Here is a 25,356-nt window from a genome sequence, read left to right on the forward strand (position 1 = left end):
GGGGCGGCGAGGAGAGTTAGTGTCTCGTCTCTTTTGAACTAAGTGCAGAGCGGCAGGTCGGGGGTTTTGCCCCAGGGAGCGAGCAGACCTTCCCTCAGCGTGCGCTCATACTTCACGCGCAGGAGGACGCCTGCCGCACCTTTCATGTGTCTCCACACTGATTCCAGAGTCAGTGCCTCTCCCACCGCACACTGCTTTATGACTTTTGAACTGTGGGTTTAGCTAATTTGGTGTGCAATGGGAATTTGATGTGCCGCACGTTGCGTGAGCGAGAGTCTGATTCTCCGCGCGTTCACAGGACTCGGGAGCTTCAAGCTTCCGAGCGTATCAATAACGGATGAAAGACCTGCAGGCTGCTGTACTCAGATGGTGTCCTTTGGTAAATGAGAGGGCTCTTGAGGGCTCTTGAGGTCTCTTTAATGGGGAGAGCTGTAGTGTCCAGGCTGGTCAGACTGTGAAGCTGCGCTGTGCTTGTCGTGCTGGGAGGAGAGGAGAGTCTACCTGCCTGATGACCACAGGATGAAAATTCATCTCCGCTATCTTATGGAGGGTCAGGTTAGTGAGACAGAAGAGGGGGACACCCGGTTAGTGAGACAGAAGAGGGGGACAGCAGGTATTTGGTGTGTGGTGTGTAGGGTGTGGGTTGTGGTGTGTAGGATATGCAGGGTGTGGTGTGTCCAGGGTGTTCAGGGGTTCATTTGCTTACAGCCTGTTGATGCTTGTTAACCAACCAAAAAAATCTTCTTGGAAAATGTTCTTACAGTGACACACCACTGAAATGAAAGTGTTTGTTACAGATTTTCATATGTCGTTATTTTCATTTTGCTAATTTTAAAGATCTACTTTATGCTACAAGGGGCTACTTCAGTTCAGTGTGCAGTTCTGAAGCCCTGTTTCACACACTGCGTTCACAGCAACATCCCCTCAAAGTTCAGAAACTTGAGAAAGTCACACGGCAGCTCAGAATGTCTTGTTGCACATTTCGTGGTCCATGTATAGCACCTTTCACAACCTCTGGGCTGAGTCACTACTGATGCTTCAATCACCAGTAATAAAGTGGGTCGCCGTGTGCTAGTCAGTGAATGAGTCAGAAAATGAGTCAGTGTGTCACATGCTGCCTGAGCAGCTCACAGTGTGTGTGCTTGTGTGTGTGTGTGCGTGTGTGTGCGTGTGCGTGCATGTGTGTGTGCGTGTGTATGTGTACTTACCCCCAGACCTGCTAACATATGCTACCTGAATCATTTAGAAAGTACTTAGATTAGATTTTAGATTAGATTAAATTTATTTATTGATGATTTTTACAATTGCAAATAAAAACAAGGAACATCATTTACAAATACAAATCAATAATTACCAAAAAAAGAGAGTAGGCTGAAGCCAAGGCTTATACTGGCCTACCCTATTCAAATACTCTCAGTCCACAAACAGAACTTGATGGCTTTCTCACACACAACACTCTCTCGGCCCAATTCTTGCTTTTTCTTTCCAACTAGCAGATTAAATAGCCCACCTCACACACACCCCTCACACACTCCTCATATACCCCTCACACACCCCTCACACACTCCTCATATACCCCTCACACACCCCTCCCCACACACCCCTCACATGTACTGTGGTGTTTATCATCTGCTAGATTTTGCTGTGTTGTTTATGCACATTTGAGTCAGTTATGTTTCTTCCTCTTGTAGGGGGCAGTTTTACAACAACATCAGGACTGTATGCAGGAAGCAATTCCCTCACAAACTCCAGTGGATTCAACAGCACGCAACAGGTAGTCACAAATGGGTCACAACAGGTAGTTACAACAGGTAGTCACAACAGGTAGTCACAAATGGGTCACAACAGGTAGTTACAACAGGTAGTTACAACAGGTAGTCACAAATGGGTCACAACAGGTAGTTACAACAGGTAGTTACAACAGGTAGTCACAAATGGGTCACAACAGGTAGTTACAACAGGTAGTCACAAATGGGTCACAACAGGTAGTTACAACAGGTAGTCACAAACACGCTGTAAATATCTTTCCTCGAGCTTTTTTCCAGTTTACACGCACAAAGTTGTTCCAATATGTAAACTGGTCTCTTACTGGTTCTCTCGAGGCCTACCCAGCACATGTGTACACTTGTTCATTACACACATGATCTGAATCACTCCGAGTGTAGAGTGGATTACCCCTCACTCTTCACACGTATGAGTTATGCCACGAGGGCAGGAAGGAGGAGGCGGTGAGCAGCTCCGTCCAGATGTAGCGCGCGAGAGACATGTGTTTACGTTTACATTTGGGAATCCGTGCGGGAAAGTAGCAGCGCCGAGCGGACCGTCTAGCTCACGTTACGGCCTGGCTGTGTGCAGGACTACCCCCCCTACCCGGCGTTCGGCCAGAGCCAGTACGCCCAGTATTACAACAGCAGCCCCTACACCTCGCCCTACATGACAAGCAACAACACCAGTCCCACCACGCCGTCCACCACAGCCACCTACACCCTGCAAGAGCCCCCCACCGGCATCACCAGCCAGGCACTCACCGACCAGTCTGCAGGTAAGACCCTCACAAGCCTCTAACACACCAATCACATCCTTCATTAAAACGCCAATCACGCCGATATCTAAAACAATAACTGTCCTGCTTTGTGTGTATAGACTGGGTGTATAGTTCTGTTGAGGATGGTGATCTGGAGCTTCAGAGAAACGTCAAAGTGTTGAGGGCTTTGTTTCTACGCTGGTTTGTGGATTATGTTATGATGTGTCTGCCATCATAACCCACCTGTGTCAGTGCAAAAATATCTCAGAGAGATTAAACTATTTTCAGGATTTTTATTTTTATTCCCTCCAAGAAATAATCTAGTAGGTTTAAAATCATGGTAATGGAAATAGGAATATTGATGTGAGAAACAAGTAGTTTCCTTCAGAATATGAAGATCAGGATGTAAAGATCATATACCTCGTTAGCTTGATTCAGCCACAACTTAAGCACTAAAACCACAATAATTATGAGAAGAGGTATTAATTTTCCAAATTTCATTTCCAAATTTTGTTAGAGAAATTGGTTGTTTTTTTATATTTAAAGGCAAGATACAAATGAACAATTAACTTGTGTGCTTGTGAATTCATTGGACATCAGCAACTTGACTGGTTCAGCGTTCTCTGTCATACAGAGAGAGACTGTAGCTGGGGGCAACAGGGCGGAGTTATAACGCCGCTATCTTTCAGGAGCATGATTGCTAATCTATAGTTACTCTTCAGAGCAACGATTGGCTGACCTATTGCTATTCTTCAGAGTAGTGATTGGCTGATCCATTGCTATTCTTCAGCACTTTGTTCTTCAAGATTGTCTAATCCCAAGCTGTAATTAGCCGATCCAGTTTGAGCTCGATTTTTCTTAGAGAAAAGACAGCAGGCTTCAGTGTAAATCTACATTTGCCTTATAAAGGCAATGACAAAGGTGTCTCTCCCAAAACAAGTCAACCCGGCCCACAAAAACACATGTCCGGCTAAACATGTCCGGCTAATAGAGGTCTTGCCGTCACTTTCACACTTCAGCCACTAGCATGTTGGCTCTTGGTCCTGAGTGGTTAATAAAAGACACATGTCTGTTTGATCTCCCTGTGCTGTAAACAAACCTCCTGTCGTAGGTCCCAGGATCATTAGACCCATTGCCGTGTCGACCCCGGCTTGTAGATTAGTTGTTTATTTCCCTGCTCACAGCTCTTGCAGTCTTTTATTTACACGTGTGTTTCCAGTAGCGTGTAAAAGCCCTTAGCCCCCTCTAGCCCTGCTGGGTAATTAACCAGTGCCCTCCAGATAGCGCAGGAGCCGCACACCGCACACACCGTAGGCTTCACTACTGCCTAAACGGTATCTGGGGTGTAAGTGGATCAGATAAACAGCATATTAGGACGTCCAGGGGCAGCGGCCCAGTGTCCTGGGTGGCGAAAGCGGATCTAGCCACAGTGTTCACTTCTGAAGGTGAAAGCCTTTCTGGTTTCCCTCTTTTGATTCACCCTTTTTCCCCCCTGCAGCAGAGTACAGTACAATCCACAGTCCATCAACCCCCATTAAAGATTCAGATTCGGATCGATTGCGTCGGGCCTCGGATGGGAAAGCGCGTGGGCGAGGGAGAAGGAACAACAACCCCTCCCCTCCTCCGGACTCTGACCTTGAGGTACTGCAGTCTCCCAGACAAACACACACAGCGCTTCGATGCAAAGTACCTGGCCTGTGTCCATTAAACAAACACATTTAAAACATTAAACAAATTCAGTTAAGACATGCCGTCATTTTTTTCAATTGATTATTCTTGTGGTCATTTTTTTTTCACTTTTTGTTGCAGTTTTTATATAATGCAATACATATTCATCGTACTTTATGCTATTTCGTGGCACTGTTTTGCTTGAGCTGTTTATAAAGACTCTAGATGGATTCACTTTTCCAATAACATCAAGTAAATTTCAAGGCAAATGCACCCATTACCAACTTGACATGATGGCGTGTTAACATATCGGCTTAATTAGTTCACCGTTATTGATTGTGTTAATGCGGGAGGCAGTGGAGGTGGGTGGTGTGGTGGTGGTGGTGGTGGTGGTCTGTCTGGTGCTGGGCTGCCATGGTGACCATGCGGCCTGCGTGCTTGCGGGTCCCTGGGCGGAGGGTCCCGCGTGTCCTGCGTCCTGACCCGCGGCTCGGCTTGCTGCAGAGTGGCATTGATCTGTCTTTTTACCCCTCCAGCGCGTGTTCATCTGGGACCTGGATGAAACGATCATCGTGTTCCATTCCTTGCTCACGGGGTCTTACGCCAACAGATACGGACGGGTGAGTGACGTATTTTAATCAGCGCACGTCGATTAACGGGGCAGCGCGGGTCAGAGGAGCCGGCAGGAAGGGGGCGGCGGTGAGCCGTGAGCCCGTGTGTGAGGGTCTCGGTGCTGGGATAATTGTTTCTTTTTTTGATAGGCCAGCTGTTGGAGCTCCGCTCCGAGTAGGCGGGGCCGCTGAGCAGTTGCACGGCAACTGTCCGTTCACACTTCTTAAGAGTTTTTTTTCTGTCCTTCAGAAAATGCTTCATTGTTGGTTTAATTAAGTGCTTTCCAAACCTTCCCTCTCAGCAAGATTAACCTTCTGGAAGTTCCCATGTGTGAGCTACTTTACCATGAACAGATGGCGACGTATAGGGCCGGACTCAATTATAGGCATAGATTTTTACATAGTTATGAAAGACACGCTGACAGAGTTATTAATTATTATGTATTTGTAGTTAAAGGAATGAAGAACTTCGTTCTACACTAAAAAAAAAAAGCACTAAACATTGAGTTAGCTAACAAAAACCAGTTTACATTTTGAGCTTGTTGTATTTGTTATTTTATATAAACCATCGCAATCTATATTTAAACTATTTTGAAAATAAACAATTTGGGAAATATGGCAGTCTGCTTTTCTCATGCTTTGGCTGATCTCATGGGTTTGTTTAACTTGGACGGCTGTTTACTGGCGTCTCTAGATTATGATTTCACTAATAACACAAGACCTGTCTTTAGTCTTTCATTTGTGTATCCGTAATGCTCCGGCGCTGGTCGGCCACGCCGGCGCCGTGGACTGGGGCTGTTTGGCTGGTCTTTGTGCTGAGAGCGGGCGACTGTGGAGCTGTACGTGCGGGAGCTAGCCGGGCTTGGCGGTACATTCTTTGTTCCTTGAGCAGGGTGTTTGATGGGGACGGGGTTTTGTTTTAGGGGTGAGAGAGGCTTGCCCTTCGACCCTGCTCTGTTTATTTACTTTGTCTTGGCTGAGCATGCTGGGTAAAAAAAAACTGGCCCTCGGGCCCCCAAACACTCTCTCACAGTCCCACATAGCACCGTCCCACCCCCGCTGGGATGGAGTAGAACAATCTTCTCTCTCTCTCTCTCTCTCTCTCTCTCTCTCTCTCTCTCTCTCTCTCTCTCTCTCTCTCTCTCTCTCTCTCTATTATACACTTATATCTTAAATGTGTTGATCACAATCCTCAAACCACACAAAAAATTGTTCAAACCTCACTACACACTGAGGCTGCAACCATGCCTCATCTCATTATTTATGTGTGTGCTCCCTGAAGAGAACGACAGTGTGTATGTCTGTGTGTGTGTGTCTGTACCTGTGTGTGTGTGTGTGCATGTGTGTACGTGTGCATTCGTATGTGTGTGTGCGTTCGTGTGTGTGTGTGTGTGTGTGTGTGTGTGTGTGTGTGTGTGGAAGAGTGATAGCTAAGAGAAAAAAAACTTTTGAAACGGTATTTTTGCTGCGGAGCTGCAGAACAGCCTCTATAAATAGAGGCGCCCAGGACAGCGAACTTCTGTGGTTACGGTTGTCCTGACTGGCATGGGGGCAGCTCACGTCCATAAAGATGATGGTCAGGACCAGCTGGGCAGCCGTCGCTCTGCAGAGGAGTAGCAGTGTGCTGGGGGTGGAGGAGTGTGGGGCTGGGGGTGGAGGAGAGAGGGGGTTGGGGTGGAGGCGTGCGGGGGCTGGGGGTGGAGGAGAGAGGGGGTTGGGGTGGAGGAGCGCTGGAGCTGTTGGTGGAGGAGAGAGGGGGTTGGGGGTGGAGAAGTGCGGGGGCTGAGGGTGGAGGAGAGCGGGGGTTGTGGGTGGAGGAGTGCGGGGGCTGGCGCCAGCAATCCCCCCCCCCCCCCCCGCGCACGCACGGCCTTGATGGGAGGAGACAGGTGGAGTCGCAGCAGTGACAGGACTCCACCACCCCGGCCTGCTGGTGTGCTTAACCCATGTGTTGAATGATTGTCTGGATTTAATTGGAGAGGATGAACAGAGGCAGAGGACACTTCACAGGTCTCTCGCCACCAAACCTGCACTAACTCTCAGACGTGAGCGCAGGCATGTTTAATGAGGCCACTGCTTACAAGACTCAGAATAGATATCGTACATGGCCATATCCCAGCATTATATTATTCTACTGAAGTCTTGCAGAGTTGCTGTCCTACACCTAGACAGATATTTGAAACAAAAAGAGAAAATGTAACGTTTGGCAGAATGAAAGTCCTTCCTGGAGGTTTTACCTTGCAGGGCTCTCCCCACGAGTGCCGGCTGGACCCCCCAGTGTCCACAGTAAAAACATCCGTATTGTTGAGTGTGACGTGGCGTTAGGAGAACACGCAGGTGCTGCTTCAGCTGGTTCTAAGAGTCTAATCCCTGATTTAGCAGAACACACACACACACACACACAAGAACAAAACATCAGCTTCACCTGCTCTCCACTCCTCTTTCACTCTCTCTCGCTCTCTCTCGCTCTCTCTCTCCGTCTTAATGAAGTTCAGGTAAATCCATGCTGATTAGAAATATGAACCCATTCAGGAATGAAGATTACATAAAATGCTTTTAAAGGACATAATCGACTGAAGTGTAAATTCTCACGTATTACATTATTCTGTATGTGGCAGTGCTGTAGTATAGAGTTCACACATGGACACATATGTAGGTATAAATCTCTAGATTTGCGAGAGTTGTGAGCTCCTGCAGATTCTGTAAATATGACATGTAATGATGGTTAGAGGATAAAGCTGATAATTCTGATAGCATGTCTTGAAATTATGGAGCCTAATATTTAATCATATATTTAATATTTAATAAGTATAAATCTTCACTGAATACATTTAGGAGTCCAAATACAGTTGAAAAAAAGAATAAACTATGTGCTTTACATGCTGCCTAATAGATTAGTGGGACAAAATTATTTAAAGATCTTGATAACAATTAAATAAAAGTTGTCGTAATTAAAGTTCTTTTAAAGTTAAAGTTTTTGCTTATATTTATGTTGATCTGTTCCCAGAAAAACTCTAGTATGTGTATGGGATGGATCACAGGAAATGGCGTTTGGGTGTGTGAGCTGGTAGTGTAGAGAGTATAACAATCATGTTCAGCAGGTTTGTGTGTGGGGCACAGCGGAGCTTCAGGAGGTCAGAGAAGCCAGCAGGAAGAATGCAGCCGTGGGCCGTGGGCCCGAGTGTCTTGGAGCTGGGATAATTGTTTCTTTTCTTGATCAGCCAGCCCGATTATTTGGCAAAGCTTTCAACCAGTTTCGTGTGTTTTCCAGGATCCACCGACGTCGGTGTCACTGGGTCTGAGAATGGAGGAGATGATCTTCAACCTGGCAGACACACACTTATTCTTCAACGACTTGGAAGTAAGCAGAGGTGCTCGGGAGTGTGTTTGGGTGGAGGAGTCCTTTGTTTCTGGGTGGAGGAGTCCTTTGTTTCTGGGTGGAGGAGTCTTTTGTTTTCTTCTGCTGCTGTTCCTGCCTTCTGCACAGACTCCTTCCATTTCAGCATTAACACTGTATATTCTCATTCTACAGCAATATTAAATGTTAACACTGTACATTCTCACTCTATAGTTATGAAAACACTGTATATTCTCATTCTACAGTAGTGTTAACATTGGATTTTCTCATTATAATAACATTAACATTACATTATCTCATTACACAGTAATGATAACATTGTTTTTTCTTTGTTTGTGATATATAAGGCCCAGACTTGAGATGCAGACAGGTCACAGCATTACATTAGTGTATGCATTACATTAAGAAAAAGAACAAGTCTATTAAACTTTTAGCTTAGCATCAACAACCATTTAATACCAGGATACCTATTTCTTAGCACAGCTCCTCGTTGGTGAGGTACTGCCTTCAATCCCAAGGGACATTATGAATTTTACATGTCCACCCCCCCCACACCCGCCACGCCCATAGACCCCCCCCCTCACCCGTCCCCCACACACACACACCCCTCCCCCACCCCCTTCGGATGGGACAATTTGTCAGCTTCTAGAGTTTCTCTCCAGGATGGGGCTGTCTGGCTGTCTGTGTGTCGTGCTGTGGGCCCAGTGTGGCTGTCCATCCGAGCTGTGGCCTCTCAGTCACGGTCTGGAGCCACTGAGTTTCGCTGCCCCTGCCTGATTCATGGGCTCGGTGTGAAATCCACACCCAGGGGACCTGGATGAGCCTGGAGCAGAGTGCGTCTGTCTGCTGTGCCGGGGGGGGTGAACCCGGGACCAACTGGGTCGGTGCTGCGTGGGCTGGGCAGCGTGGTTCTGTGGCACAGAGCGCGTATGCTTTTAGCCCGTTACTGCGTATCGTGGGATTAGATTACTGTGTATTGTAGGATGGTACAGCACAGATTAACACATGATAGCAGACAACCCAACACCGTGTAAAAGCACAGCAAACCACTGGTGTGAGGAGCCCTGTGAATACTGTGTGGAGCTGCCAGGTCTTCCAAGTTCAAACCTGTATGAACTAACCCAAACCAACAGCTCCAGCTAGAGAACTCTCTCCCTCTCTCCCTCTCTCCTCTCTCCCTCTCTCCCTCTCTCCTCTCTCCCTCTCTCCCTCTCTCCCTCTCTCCCTCTCTCCCCACCCCATAATCTGACACCTCCACACTACTGTTTTCTTTCTGTGTGCTGCTCACAGCTGACCCTACAGGAGAGGAAATGTTTTGTTTGATACTTAAGTGTGAAGAGCACTGCAGCTAGTCTGCCAAGTCTCATTAGTCCCGGGCCGGCTCTGCTCTTTCGTCCCGGAGAACCAGGGAGAAAGAAAATGTTTGTGCTGCCTGTGACAGTCGAGTGATGGGGAGATTCTGATCACAGTCGCCGGGATCAAAGTTAATGTTTGGCAATTGCCGGTTAAATATTCCCGTCTGCTTGGCTGCGGGGGACCGAGCGGCTGCACGTCCTTTAAAAGATGTGCTTCTGTCACTTAGAGGGAGAAAACGGGCATTTTGTAACAAAGCTTAAATGTGGTTTTTACAGAACATCTGTGCTGTATTTTGATTTCTGTTTCATGTGTGATGAAACTGCTAGGGATTCTGCTAGCAGTCCAAAGCTCTTGTAAAACTATTTGAATGTGCGTTGCACTGTTCCAGCTGTCTGTTTTATCGCAGTAAAGGAATTATTATGTTTCATTTTGACACTTTAAAGCAAACGATTTTTCTCTTAAAACTAGAATACCATGCAATACTAACATATTAGATTTTTTTTTGTACTTTAAAAAATCTTTTCAATTATATGTAAATTAGGTTTGACAGAGAAGAGAAAGAAAAAAAAGAGTTTTGGTATGATTTTGGCCGAAAGCGTTCACAGGCAGAGTGTCCACACTGCAGGAGGCCAGTGTAAACTCCAGTGTAAACTCCAGTGTAAACCACAACACCTCTATATGTAAAGCTCTCCATTTATGGCATAGTTGTGTCATTCTTTCACATGATATTTTTATATCTTTGATACAAAAATGCTAATTAATCATAATTATTGATACTAATTGATACTAATTACTCATAATTATTTTTGTTTAAATGAATTAATTGAACGTATAAAAGTTTATATTGCCTGGTGTGAAGTATTTTCTGATGTGAAGTTTTTCCTGGTGTGAAGTATCACGTGCCTCTTCACCGTTACTGTCCCTCAGTCTTTCAGTTGGCACTGGGTGCTAGAAGCAGATGTAATGTGTGGGGAGATATGGCCCGTATATACACTACATTTCTTTGTTGAGCTGTTAGTCAGTGAGGCCATTGTATGTGGGTTGTGTGTGTGTGGGTGTGACACACACACACATGTACCCACACACGCACACACATGCACACACCCATATAACACACATACGGGCCACTGACTTATCGCAAACCCGAGTTTTGGGCTGCCTGCTACATTGATCAGCAGAACCATTATGTCCATTTTTAGATGAAGACGTAAATGTGGACAGTGAAATGAATACTCACAGTTTTCTATTTTTTTAGTCACTTAATTATTGATGTTTTTCAGTGGCAGCACAGATCTCTGAAACACTTGTCAGCAATATGATCCTTCTATTGACCTAATGTGCAATATAGTGATTCTACTTTTGTCTTGAGGAAAAATTGCACACTGTGTGGGGAGAGGAACATGAGCCTGTATGGGGAATGGGTATGGGGAAAATCACAGATGTGTTCTTTAACATCATAAAATAAATGTTTTAGGGTATGGGGAAAATCACAGATGTGTTCTTTAACATCATAAAATAAATGTTTTAGGGTATGGGGAAAATCACAGATGTGTTCTTTACCATCATAATATAAATGTTTTAGGGTATGGGGAAAATCACAGACGTGTTCTTTAACATCATAAAATAAATGTTTTAGGGTATGGGGAAAATCACAGATGTGTTCTTTAACATCATAAAATAAATGTTTTAGGGTATGGGGAAAATCACAGATGTGTTCTTTAACATCATAAAATAAATGTTTTAGGGTATGGGGAAAATCACAGATGTGTTCTTTAACATCATAAAATAAATGTTTTAGGGTATGGGGAAAATCACAGATGTGTTCTTTAACATCATAAAATAAATGTTTTAGGGTATGGGGAAAATCACAGATGTGTTCTTTAACATCATAAAATAAATGTTTTAGGGTATGGGGAAAATCACAGATGTGTTCTTTAACATCATAAAATAAATGTTTTAGGGTATGGGGAAAATCACAGATGTGTTCTTTAACATCATAAAATAAATGTTTTAGGGTATGGGGAAAATCACAGATGTGTTCTTTACCATCATAATATAAATGTTTTAGGGTATGGGGAAAATCACAGACGTGTTCTTTAACATCATAATATAAATGTTTTAGGGTATGAGGAAAATCACAGATGTGTTATTTAACTGCATAATATAAATGTGTTTCTCCTTACAAAACTTGTTTAATTTAAAAAATTTGAAAATAAATTATATTTATTATATTACTATACTATACAAAAGTAAAAAATAATTAATTTACACTGAAGTCAAAATACAGATATATATATATATATATATATATATATATATATATATATATATATATATATATATATATATATATATATATAGAGAGAGAGAGAGAGAGAGAGAGAGAGAGAGAGAGAGAGAGAGAGAGAGAAATAGTAGTAAAGTACACAATATTTCCAGAGAAACAGGACATTTCAGACAGAGGTCCTTCATCAGTTGTGCAAGCAAAGTGCTTCTGATTTAATAGGAGGAGGAACCGGTTTATACATGAAAACGTGGATTTAAGTCACCACATTCAATCCATGAGCTTCTAAAGTTCCAAGAGTGTAAATCAGTTCTTTTTCTTTGGATTTCCTAATTTCATTGCTGTCATAGCAACAACTGGCTATGAAAACATATATGTTATTAATACAATATCCATTAGTATTAAAATGCCTTGACACTGGAAATGACAAATCCTTAATCCTGATAGTCCGAAGGTGTTCAACAAACCGATTCTCTTGATTTCTGGAAACATTGTGCACTGTGCTACTATATATATATATATATATAGTAGTACAGTGCATAATGTCGAAAAATTTGATTTTTTTCTATTTTTAATTCAATTTTTAAATTCATTTTAATTTTTGAGCATGCGATTATTGTAATTTGCTCAAAGGTCAATTAGTCCTTTCTTAATTTTTTACCATCTGATTAAATATTTTCTTAGAGGTATTTTTATTAGATATTATTATTGGGATTCTAATCTATATATCTTTAAGACAATTACAATAATTGCATGCCTAAATATTAAAATACAAAAAAATCTATTCAAAAATGTTTATTTATTTAAAAATCAAATAAGTTGAGGCTGTGAGTCCTCTAAATCACCCTGCTTGTCTGTCTGTCTGTCTGTCTGTCTGTCTGTCTATCTGTCTGCATGATGGACCCTAGGGAGATATGTGACCTTAGAGTCCTATATGCTCAACTTGGCCCAGTTTAATTAGTCCCCATGTGTCCTCCCACATGAATACCTGTGTCCAGTCCAATGACATTGCAGAAGCTGGGATCGTTTAAGCATACTGAGCAGCCAGGCTCTGTGCTTATTGGTTTAGACGCAGCTGTTAGCTCAGCAGAGAGGCTGAAGTCACCGTGGCGATACACAGGAGTTGATAGAGGTTCTTTGGATCTTTGTCTCTTGTTGTGTCTTTAAGGGGGTTGAATATCTCATTTCCCTTTGTTTGGGTCTCTTCTGTCTCATTCTGTTTACATACATTATCTCTATTTAATTTACAGACCTCAGACCACAACCTAATGTTCCACTCCAATTACTAACACTTTTGGTGCTTATATGAACAGATGAGGGGTGACTCTTCTGAAGGTGAAATACTGAAATACATGGTTCCTGTGTGTTCAGGTTTGAGTCTGAGGATTTTACAGTCTTGCTGTTGTTGTACATGTTTGACACAGGTAGCATCTGTCAGGGTCTCTCCTCAAGTCTCCAGGCAGCAGCGCTGATGTCTTTTGGACATCTGTGCTCGTCCTCTCTGTGACACGTCTCTGCAGGACAGCTCCAGGTCAGCAGGACACCAGGCGTCCTGGGAAACTTTACTAACCATCAAGGCTGTTGTGTCCACAGGTCACCAGCATGTGGGTGCAGAAAACTTATAACCACATAAAAAGGACTGATGTGTGACGTGATAGGCCAGTGGACTTGTGTGTTTGAAGATTTAGAGCAGGAGCTTTCTGGTTTACTTCCTTTACGTCCAAGACCCCACCTTACAGCCGACCTGCACAGCGACCTGTTAGAAACTCCACTCTCTTCCTTTGTTCGTGGCAGCTATAAGTCTCTAGGCAGTGATCGTTTTCCAAAATTTTGTGATCTTATTTATTGTCTAAAGGCATTTTTGAAAGATGATAGTTTAATCACTGAAAGATTTGAAAGCGTTTTTAAATCAGACATTTTAAAGCTTTTTTTTATCATCTCACGATAACTTCTTAATTAGTGTATCAGTCTTTCTGGGAGGTTTTTCTCCTGCTGGTGTAGCGTGTGAAGACATTGCGCTCACAGCCCTGTCCTGTCTCCGCTGAGCTTTGCGTTCTGCTGGTGTTTGAATTCCATGGCTGTTCAAGCACAAATTGTGGAATGAAGTGAAGTGAAGTGGGTCTGAAGACCTGTCTTTGTTCTTTATATCCTGTGTCTGACCCACAGGTAATCCCTCTCTCTCTCTCTCTCTCTCTCTCTCTCTCTCTCTCTCTCTCTCTCTCTCTCTCTCTCTCTCTCTCTCTCTCCCTTCACCCCACCTTTTCTCTCCCTCCCTCCTCTATTTATGCCCCCAGCATGGGCCCACAGCAGTGGAATTGGGGGAGGTGGGGGAGGTGTGGTAAATCTTGGGGTCACAATTCCCCCCCCCCCCCCCCCCCCCCCCCCCCCCCCACCATGCCAATAGGCTTGCAGCATTGAAAAGCTGTGAACCGTGGTAGGGGCGTCTTCACAAGGCCTGAGAAGAATGCTGTGATGATGGCTGTAATCGCTCACACTGTGCCACTCAGGAGGGCCACTCACGAGGAATAAAAACAGAAGGCAACCAGGGAGGGTGATGCAAATACGGACGTGTCCGCTGGTGGGATGAGGGTATGCCAGGTTTAGAGGTTGAAATAATCATTTTCTTTTTTGACGTACTGCAGCTCTGGGCTGAGCAGTCAGCAGCTGAAGTTCTTCATATGGAAGAACAGATGAACCTGTCCAGCCTGATTGCTTAATGACAGACGTCAGCAGAACAAAGGAGCTTCAGAGAGCCTCAGAGAGCCACACCAGATGAAACGTTTCTGTGGTCTCGCACCCAGAGCACAAAGTAAAAAAAATTAGGAGAGAAATTTTTCGAAGGTCATTTCAAGATGTTTATTTTATAGTTTGTGGAACTTCTTGGATTCCCATGTTTAAGCGTGCGTGTGTGTGTGTGTTTAGTATCTGACATGGACTGTCAGATAATTAAATGCACAAGATGAGGGGAAAACATGACAAATTAGACAGAAGGACAAACTGTGTGGGGAGTGATTATGTCTGGGCTGTTGAATAGGATCTTTGCACCATCTACAGTAGGAACATCTGGCCTGAATTAGTGGTGATTGTAGGTTTCTACAGGCCACAGCCTGGTAGTGGAAAAACAGAACAGCAGAAAAATATCATCCAAAGGATTTATTATATTCACTTCTCTGTTGCTTGTGCCATCACAAACTGCATAATCTCTAGCATCTCTTTACTGTTATTTATAATTCTTTCACATATAATAATCAGTTTGTCCATGGTTGTAGCCTTCTTAGTCTTAGATGAGCTATCATCCAGCCTTCCATGTAGAACTGTGGCCAACTGTGGACTTGGCCAGCCCATCCCCCATCATTAACACTTAAAACCAGCCCATCCCCCATCATTAAAACTTAAAGCCAGCCCATCCCCCATCATTAACACTTAAAACCAGCCCATCCCCCATCATTAACACTTAAAACCAGCCCATCCCCCATCATTAAAACTTAAAGCCAGCCCATCCCCCATCATTAACACTTAAAACCAGCCCATCCCCCATCATTAACACTTAAAACCAGCCCATCCCCCATCATTAACACTTAAAGCCAGCCCATCCCTCATCATTAACACTTAAAACCAACCCATCCCCCATCATTAACACTTAAAACCAGCCCATCCCCCATCATTAACACTTAAAGCCAGCCCATCCCCCATCATTAAAACTTAAAGCCAGCCCATCCCCATCATTAACACTTAAAGCCAGCCCATCCCCCATCATTAAAACTTAAAGCCAGCCCATCCCCATCATTAACACTTAAAGCCAGCCCATCCCCCATCATTAAAACTTAAAGCCAGCCCATCCCCCATCATTAACACTTAAAGCCAGCCCATCCCCATCATTAACACTTAAAGCCAGCCCATCCCCCATCATTAAAACTTAAAGCCAGCCCATCCCCATCATTAACACTTAAAGCCAGCCCATCCCCCATCATTAAAACCTAAAGCCAGCCCATCCCCCATCATTAACACTTAAAGCCAGCCCATCCCCATCATTAAAACTTAAAGCCAGCCCATCCCCATCATTAACACTTAAAGCCAGCCCATCCCCCATCATTAACACTTAAAGCCAGCCCATCCCCCATCATTAAAACTTAAAGCCAGCCCATCCCCATCATTAACACTTAAAGCCAGCCCATCCCCCATCATTAAAACTTAAAGCCAGCCCATCCCCCATCATTAACACTTAAAGCCAGCCCATCCCCCATCATTAAAACTTAAAGCCAGCCCATCCCCATCATTAACACTTAATGCCAGCCCATCCCCCATCATTAACACTTAAACCCAGCCCATCCCTCATCATTAACACTAAAAGCCAGCCCATCCCCCATCATTAAGACTTAAACCCAGCCCATCCCCCATCATTAACACTTAAACCCAGCCCATCCCCCATCATTAACACTTAAAGCCTAGTGCCTAAACAATCTGACTGTAAGACACTAGTTCAGGCAACTCCACAACACTACTACCCCTATGCAGTACTACCCCTGTGCAGGTCTACCCCTGTACACTACTACCCTGTGCAGTACTACCCCTGCACACTACTACCTCTGTGCAGTATTACCCCTTTGCAGTACTACCCCTGTACACTACTACCTCTGTGCAGTATTACCCCTGTGCAGTACTACCCCTGTACACTACTCCCTCTGTGCAGTATTACCCCTGTGCAGTACTACCCCTGTACACTACTCCCTATGCGCAGTATTACCCCTGTGCAATACTACCCCTGTACACTACTCCCTCTGTGCAGTATTACCCCTGTGCAGTACTACCCCTGTACACTACTCCCTATGCGCAGTATTACCCCTGTGCAATACTACCCCATGCCGCATTTCTAAGAACAAGATAGCTGTACAGTTACAAAGAAACCCTTATAAGCTTCTATGGAGGTGTGCATGTGTGTGCTCGGTGTGGTTAAAGCGGGGTCAATTCAGTACTGCAAATTAAATTAAGGCCCTCTCACGGTCTCCAAGGACTGAAATAATGTAGATATCTGTGTTTTAGCTTTTGCAAATTATAAACTGTTTGGAATCCATAAGGTTACATTTGTTGCACATTCATTGTTTGTAGGTTAACATGAGTTCCATGAGAATTATTGTAATGCCTCTATGTTAAAATGACATTTACATTTACAGATGTGTTTGGTATATTTACAAGTTAGGTTTTTGCATATTTTGAATTGAGATCTACAATTAAGTCTTATTTCAAATGAGCACAAATCTAAATAAAAAGAGTTAGACAGTACTGATTACCCCACATCTTCATTGGCTCCTCTGATATGCTTTCTTTAGGTTAACCTCCGTATAGAGTATATATATTTTTATATTACAGAGACATATATTTGTCACATTTTTGGCTTTACAATGATTAACTCTATGAAGGCCTGGTGAGTCAGGGTTAAACGCTAGGAGTGGGGGCTTGCTCTAATGATTTTGGCCTGTCCAAAGCGTCTTTTGTCAATGACAAATTGGTACTTCACGAGTAGTAAGGGTCCATCGCTGCCTGTCTAGAAACAGATTACACAAACAGTTTGAGGAGTTCCAACTGGCCTCCACTCCCTGAATCAGCTCTCCATGTGAGGTCACCCTCCACCCTCTCCCTCCACCCTCCCTCCGCCTTATCTGAGGCTGTGGAGCTCTGAAGAGGAGGAGCGGGCCACCGGGTCAAAGTCTTTTCCTCTTTGGATGTCGGGGCTTGCAGGGAGAGGCTCGGCCAGGGAAGGGCTGCATTAGAGTAGGGGTTGGGGTCAGGATTTTAATTCTGTTAAAGAACAGCTGGTTTGAGTTTATACTCGCGTCGCTCTCCTCTCCCTCGCCCCACAAATCCAGGGAGATGAAAAATTTGTTCAGAGGGGAACCAGTAAAATAAAAAAGGTTTACGGTCTAAAGCCCTTACCCTTACCCTGCTGTAGCATTAGACAGGAATGCAGTAACGTCAGCATTGGGCTAGGTTCACATCAAGTTAAAACAAGGAAGCGCTTTTTATGTTTGTGGTGTCTTAGCAGCCAATTGAAACTTCATTTTAAAAGCTTAAAGAAATGGGAAAAGGAACTTGTGAGTCTTCAACAAAACAGGTCTCTTTTAACAGTTATGCACATTCATCTAATAGTTATTGTAGTTTATTACACTTCATACTAACAATTTAATGTAAAAAAAGAAAGCATAACGCAGCCAAAGGTTTGCCTGAATTCATCATACTCTACATCCTCATGCACCTGGGGGCGGGGTTTGTGAGCCATCAGCTTGAGGGTGGGGTTTGGGAGCCACCAGCTTGAGGGCGGGGTTTGTGAGCCACCAGCTTGAGGGCGGAGTTTGGGAGCCACCAGCTCGTTTTCCATTTGAAATGAGTTGCATTCAAATGCTCAGACGGGACTCCCTGACATTCATGCCTCATGGAGGGGGAGGGGGCCAGGATGCCTATAAATGGAAAACTAATAACAGATTTTGAGCCTGCTCTCTCCAGAAGGCCTGGGGCTATGCTGGTGTGTGGTTCGGCAGCAATCAGAGGTCATAATTTCATTGGCGGTTAGCATCAGGTTCAATTTTTCTAGTATGTTACATTTAGCAGAAAGTCTGGTTTGTGTTACTGTGTACACTGTCTGAATCAGCTCTGAGCTGTAGAACTGCTTGGCCCCTCCAAGAAGTGGAGAAACCCAGAGGAGACCAGATGCTTCACTTATCGTGCAGCTGTCTCCCTTCGGTCGAGCCCCAGACGGCACACGAGCTCTCACACACAGGCCGATGTTCCACCGCTGAGAGTAACAGAGCAGCAGGACGATTCTAAGTAGCACTGCGGATGAAAATATCGGGAGATCCCCCTAGAGGTGGGCGGAGGGCCCCCTAGCGGTTGGAGCCTGTGCGCTGGGCCCCCAGGCCTCCTGATGATGTTGTTTATTTTTATTAAAACTGAGCAGGTGGGGGTTCAAGCCTGGAAGTGATTGAAGGGTTGATTTCAGCTTTCCAGAGAGGACTTAGGGCTTCAGATGGGAATTCCACAGTTGTTGACATTACTCACTTCAGGGATCCAAATCTGCCAAATCACGGCCAATTTTGCACATGAAAACCATTAATCAGTCCGGCGTGGTTTCACCCAGCCTACCTCAGCGTGTCACCGCCTTGTGTTCCGTTCTGCAGGAGTGTGATCAGGTCCACATCGACGACGTGTCCTCCGATGACAACGGACAGGATCTGAGGTAGAGATGCCGTGATTGGTGTAGTTGTTCACGATCAATAGTGTCTTAACAATACGTGACCAAGCCACATGGGACTCGCCTGTAGAATTCGCTCTCTCTCTTATCTCGGTTCAGCACCTACAACTTCAGCACAGATGGGTTCCACGCTGCTGCCACCAGTGCCAACCTGTGCCTGGCCACGGGGGTGCGCGGGGGTGTGGACTGGATGAGAAAGCTGGCCTTCCGATACAGACGAGTAAAAGAAATTTACACCACCTACAAAAACAACGTCGGAGGTAATTCCCCAATAAACCGCTTTTGGTCAAATTGCTGAAGTTTCAGATGCGAAGGTGTGTCAGTGAAAGAACTTCTGGGGGCTTTTTCAGACGGCCCTGTGTGCAGAAACACTTAGTTAGGGGACATTTTGAAGTTTGTGGAGTTGTTTCTGGGAGGGGCCACCTCAGACAAGGTCTGTGTGCATTGCAGGACTGCTGGGTCCAGCCAAAAGGGAGGCCTGGTTGCAACTGCGCGCAGAAATCGAAGCTCTAACAGACTCCTGGTTAACCCTGGCACTGAAAGCACTAACCCTAATCCACTCAAGGTAAAGGAGAGTTCACACAAAGAAATGATACAGAGCCTCATCCTGCATGTACACAAATCAGCTGGGAGTATAAGGAGTAATGATACACCCTGGACTTGAACAAGTCAAGGCTCCTGTGTAGAGTTTACAGTGCGTGTGGAGTTAGTATATAAAGACATCTCAGCAATGTGATTTTATAATTTGCAATATTATACATTTGAGTTGAGTTGTGTTGAATGACAGCATCTGAAATTCGGTGTTTGAAGTCATGTAACCTCTTCCGTTCCAGGTCGAATTGTGTGAACATCTTGGTGACCACAACCCAGCTCATACCTGCCCTGGCGAAGGTCCTGCTCTATGGTCTAGGAGTGGTCTTCCCTATTGAAAACATTTACAGCGCCACAAAAATAGGTGAGTGGTGCCTACAAGCGAGCGTGTACACCTCGGACACAGCCCGCAGCCGGGTGGTTAGAGTGCCTGTGATGTGTAAACGGTGCGAGACACATGTTTGGGGACTACGCAGAGCTGCTACAGAGGGGGACACATGAGAGGGTTGATGTTCTGTTCTGAGGAAGAGGGCTAATCAGGCTGGGATTATTTTCTCGGAGTGCAGTCTGAGACAGGCCTCTCCTTTGCAGCCCTGCATATGAAACCACTTCGGCAAATTTATGTCATTCCACATGGACATTTTCCCCTCCCAGCACCCCCCCTTTTTTCAAATGCAAAATAAACACCAAGATTCACTTTTGGGCCGTCCTCGACCGAGCGGAGGGGCTCGTGCCGAGATCTGCAGGGCTGTAGGCAGCGTTGCCTCTCTGACTCTGGCATTAGCATGTGAGCCTGATTTAGCTCGTTAAACTCCATTTGTCCCAGGTTTGGGGAGGAGAAACCCGCTCCTAATGCTTCTCAGATCACTTTTATCTGGGCATTGATCTCATCAAAATCCCTGCACTAAGGCAAAGTGTTTAGACTGTGTAATTTTGTGTAACTTATTGTGTATTTAGAGAGCTCTCAGAAAGACTCTGGTGTACAGCTCCCATGCCTTCCTGCAGCACTAAACCTGTTTCTGTTCTCCACAGGCAAGGAGAGCTGCTTCGAGCGAGTGATTCAGAGGTTCGGGAGGAAAGTTGTTTACGTGGTGGTGGGGGACGGCGTAGAGGAGGAGCAAAGCTCTAAAAAGGTGAGCGTCTCCTTCCCACGCTCCTCTTCCTCATCCTCATCCTCGTCCCTACTGAAGCCCAATGGCCAAACAACAAAACAACCACACAATTAAAGCAGCCCTGTTCTTCTGACAGCCCGGCTGTAAAACAGGCGGAAGGGCGTAATTATATATTGCTGCTCTAGGCCTGAGCTGCGTGAACGCGTGTAACGCTAGACAAGTCCTTTCAGGCACGTTGAAGGGGGCAGCCCATTAGCACAGCTTGCATTAAGAAGCTTAAATCTTTGTGTTTGATAAAGTTGGAATATTTTTCGCAGTGACAGGCACTGTGGGCTGAACAGGGAATGCACTGGCAGACATTCTTTTGATGTGTGTTAGAACATGGAGGAGTAGCTACGTCCAAGCACCTGATTCTTGTGTTTGCTTTCGTCTCCGCTGTTCAAAGAAGATTTATGTTACCTGCCGACTGTTGAGAAGGTCTTTATGTACAGTGTCTGCCAAGTGTTCATGTAAACCCTAAGCTCTTACCATAAACCACAAAAAGTTGTTAGTTAGCTAATTAATTACTGGGTGCAACAATTCAGTTTGGCTGATAATGAACAAACCCAACAAAGTAAAGCGTGCCGACACGGTTCTTCACCATACGGCTCTTCATCACACGGCTCTTCACCATATGGCTCTTCACCATATGGCTCTTCATCATATGGTTCTTCACCATACAGCTCTTCACTTGTCCCAGAGATCCCGTACACCCGTGTCCCAGAGATCCCATATGCCTGTGTCCTTACTCCCAGGATACAGATGGGATGGGCTCCTTTGGGCTTGATATGAAATGAAAGAATGGTGTGATTTTGGAGATGGATGACAGAGGTGTGATGTCAGAGGTGTGATGTCAGAGGTGACGCTGTGTTAAGAATTTTGCTAATTCTGACACTTTGTTGGAACCCACCACCCCACCCTCCTCCCTTTCACCACGAAACAATCCCCTCTAGTTAATAACTAGGCCAAGGTGAAAAGAGATAACATCTCTGGCTTTTAAACTTAAAAGCAAAGGCAATTTTCAAAACAAAAAGGAAAGAGTCTTCTAGGGGTCAATGCGAGCTCCTCTGAGTGGAACATGTGTCTAGGAGAAGCCGTACTTTTGATAAGAGCCAGTAATGGGCTCAGAGCGGCGGGTCAGTCCACTCTGGAATGACGAGCCTCTTTCATTCCTCCAGACTCCGGTTTGTCGTGGGCTCTCTCAGGAACAAAGCCTGACTTGCAGGGTCGTGTATGTGGGGGAGAGAGCAGCGGCAGCTACGGGGCCTTCCTGGTTATTTCCCAGCAGGCTTTTAAAAAGAGCCCTTGAGAGCATAACACAATGTTTAAACTAGAACGCTGGCTGTCATTTTGTAACTTGTATAGGTTATTAAAGAGTGAATTAAATCTCTGATTGTTAAAAAAAGACTTACTAACTGAGCGGTTTTAGTATTGTCGAATTTGCCTGGCTAACTAGTTCAGCAAAAATATTTTCAAACTTTCAGCCTACATTTCATCATTCGGTTTTCCAGTAAAGTTTGTGCTGAAGTTGCGTTCTGAGGGAAAACGGACAAAATAATAAATAAATTAAATGGACAGAATAATAAATAAATAAAATAATGAGGAATTTGCATATTTTTACCATTTTGGCCATTTAATCAATTCTACACTTTGAATTCTATGTTTTGCTGCGTGGGTCTGGTGGTAAGAAGTCATGTTGCCCAAACAGTCCTACACTGGGATGCACATAGACATCACACACTTTACATATGGCCTGGGTCTGATGAACAGAGGGTCTGATGAACAGAGGGTCTGATGAACAGAGGGTCAGATGAACAGAGGGTCTGATGAACAGAGGGTCAGATGAACAGAGGGTCTGATGAACAGAGGGTCTGATGAACTGAGGGTCTGATGAACTGAGGGTCAGATGAACAGAGGGTCTGATGAACAGAGGGTCAAATGAACAGAGGGTCTGATGAACAGAGGGTCTGATGAACTGAGGGTCAGATGAACAGAGGGTCTGATGAACAGAGGGTCAGATGAACAGAGGGTCTGATGAACAGAGGGTCTGATGAATTGAGTGTCTGATGAACAGAGGGTCTGATGAACAGAGGGTCAGATGAACAGAGGGTCTGATGAACAGAGGGTCTGATGAACTGAGGGTCTGATGAACAGAGGGTCAGATGAACAGAGGGTCAGATGAACAGAGGGTCAGATGAACAGAGGGTCTGATGAACAGAGGGTCAGATGAACAGATGGTCTGATGAACAGAGGGTCAGATGAACAGAGGGTCTGATGAACAGAGGGTCAGATGAACAGAGGGTCTGATGAACAGAGGGTTAGATGAACAGAGGGTCTGATGAACAGAGGCTGCACATGCTCCCTGTGTCTCTCTCAGTTTGCCTCACCCACTTTTTCTCCTCCACCCGCAGCACAACATGCCCTTCTGGAGGATCTCCAGCCACTCCGACCTCATGGCTCTCCACCACGCTCTCGACCTGGAGTATTTGTAGCACTGCAAGTGCTACCGGCACCTGCTCCACCCGCTCCTCCATCTCCACCACCACTGCAGCCGTTGAACCAGTGACCCTGTCTCACGCTCGGCAACGTACCCTGAAGACCCCAGACAACACCACCGCCATACCCAACCTGCTGTCTGCCTTTCAATAGCACAGATTTTTCAAAATAAGAGGAGAAGATTGATGCACACGTCCCGAGAGTGAAGACTAGTGAGGTGTTTGCCGTGCTGACGCAGGCCCAGGGTTCGTCTTAACCCCGCCCTCCTTCAGCGTGGGGGGAATTTACGGCACCGCAGCTGCCGGCCCTGGTGACTGTGACCTGGCCTCTTTCTTAAAGCCATCAAAATGGTTTATGGGGCCTGCCTGGCCCACCGCTCCGCTGGGGTTCACACCTGTGAATGAGCAGAGCTACTGATACGCTGGAGCCCGTTCAGACAGCCACCCTACTGCAGCAAACTGGGAGCGCCCCGTGATCCGCCCCGTGATCCGCCCCGTGATCCGCCCCGTGATCCGCCCCTCCACCCATGGCTCTGACCCTACAGAGCCAGACAGGTGTGGGAGAGGGTCATACTTTGCCCCGCTCTGCCACCCCAGGGGGGTTAATCACCACGCCGGATGTCCTACGCTTCATATTTATAATCCGAGACTTTGTTGAGCACTGCTGGTATGTGAGGGCACTGTCCCAGCAGAACCAGGCCTTCTCGCCTGGCACAGTACTTTGATTCCACAAAGAAGTTTATGGAGGGGGAAAAAAAAGGATTTTCTAATAATTTAAGAAAAAATACAAAACTTTATTTGCATTGCTCAGACAATCGTGTACAGAATACATCCTTTTTTGTGTGTAAAATTTTTAATCACTGGACTATTCCTTCCTACGTTGGTGGAGGTGACGTTCGTACTGTTCAGTGGGGCGGAACTTCATGGAAAAGCCCTGAGCTGATGCTTGTGTAAGGCCTAACGGTGTTGATGCCTTCATTGTTTCATCGAATCAATATCTGTAGATAAGGGATTTCTGTGATCAATATCTGTAGATAAGGGATTTCTGTGATCAATATCTGTAGATAAGGGATTTCTGTGAGAATTGTTTTGTCATGACCAAAAGCATGGATGTCAAGTGTCAATACTTTCATATTTTGCTCACTCATGTTTTTTTTTCTTTCCTTGTACTCGTGTCGTTCTAGTTCAAGTCAGAGGACGTCTCGGTTCAGTACTTATTTACAGAGCCCTGGCGTCTCCGTAACACATTCTACTCTTTTGGTCAAGATATATAAGGTAACACAAGAAAGGAAGCCTGAGGTCTGAGGTGTAGGACCCAGTCTAAAACGCATGTATTTATGAGATTCCCACGCATTACGAACACACGGGCCAGACTGCAGTGTGAGACTGTTTTCTTCCTGGACGTTTCACTGCAATCAGACTTCAGCCTCCAAAACTGGTATGAAGTAACGCAGAAAATGTAAGGTTTTATTATCTTTTGTACTGGCACTAAGACAGAAATTCTTGTATATTAAGTGGAATTTTGTATGAAGTAGTCTTTTTATTTTGATTTTGGAGATGTGTTCTGTGTCCACTTTGAAAAATCGCTGTAGTTGGAAAATCATTGTGCTTTTCTTAGTGCTTAGATATCTATGGACTGAGAAACCCAAGACTGTAATAAAGCCACTATACACAAAGAATACACACACACACATGCACTGACACACACAAATACACATACACACACACAGAAAGAGAGAAAGGGTTTGAGAACATGTGTGCTACCGACTGTGAATTTCCTCAGCAGGAATAAAATCTGTTTGTGATTCTCTGAATGGCACATTGTCCAGCAGTGTTGCTTCATTTCATAGGTAAAGTGTTGTACCTTCCTCACCCCTCAACTCCTCACACAACTCACTCCCTCACCCCCTCAGCTCCTCACACAACTCACTCCCTCACCCCCTCAACTCCTCACACAACTCACTCCCTCACCCCTCAGCTCCTCACACAACTCACTCCCTCACCCCCTCAACTCCTCACACCTCTCACTCCCTCACCCCCTCAACTCCTCACACCTCTCACTCCCTCACCCCCTC

General features: G+C 45.2%; 1 protein-coding gene across 6 annotated transcripts in view; it reads left to right on the forward strand.

The window, feature by feature from the left end:
• The window catches only part of eya1 (EYA transcriptional coactivator and phosphatase 1), a 44,721-nt gene extending 19,621 nt beyond the window's left edge, over positions 1 to 25,100 (forward strand). For all 6 annotated transcript variants that reach the window (XM_077012870.1, XM_077012869.1, XM_077012868.1 and 3 more), the window contains 11 exons: positions 1,692 to 1,774; positions 2,356 to 2,542; positions 4,023 to 4,165; positions 4,729 to 4,812; positions 8,075 to 8,164; positions 18,971 to 19,029; positions 19,144 to 19,304; positions 19,495 to 19,609; positions 19,878 to 19,999; positions 20,668 to 20,768; positions 23,198 to 25,100. In XM_077012870.1, the coding sequence (XP_076868985.1) occupies positions 1,692 to 1,774; positions 2,356 to 2,542; positions 4,023 to 4,165; positions 4,729 to 4,812; positions 8,075 to 8,164; positions 18,971 to 19,029; positions 19,144 to 19,304; positions 19,495 to 19,609; positions 19,878 to 19,999; positions 20,668 to 20,768; positions 23,198 to 23,278 (1,226 nt within the window). In that variant the 3' untranslated portion in view covers positions 23,279 to 25,100. The remainder of the gene's footprint in view (positions 1 to 1,691; positions 1,775 to 2,355; positions 2,543 to 4,022; positions 4,166 to 4,728; positions 4,813 to 8,074; positions 8,165 to 18,970; positions 19,030 to 19,143; positions 19,305 to 19,494; positions 19,610 to 19,877; positions 20,000 to 20,667; positions 20,769 to 23,197) is intronic.
• The last annotated feature ends 256 nt before the right edge of the window (positions 25,101 to 25,356 follow it).

Source organism: Brachyhypopomus gauderio, chromosome 7 (genome assembly GCF_052324685.1).
Source record: "Brachyhypopomus gauderio isolate BG-103 chromosome 7, BGAUD_0.2, whole genome shotgun sequence".
NCBI lineage: Eukaryota > Metazoa > Chordata > Actinopteri > Gymnotiformes > Hypopomidae > Brachyhypopomus > Brachyhypopomus gauderio.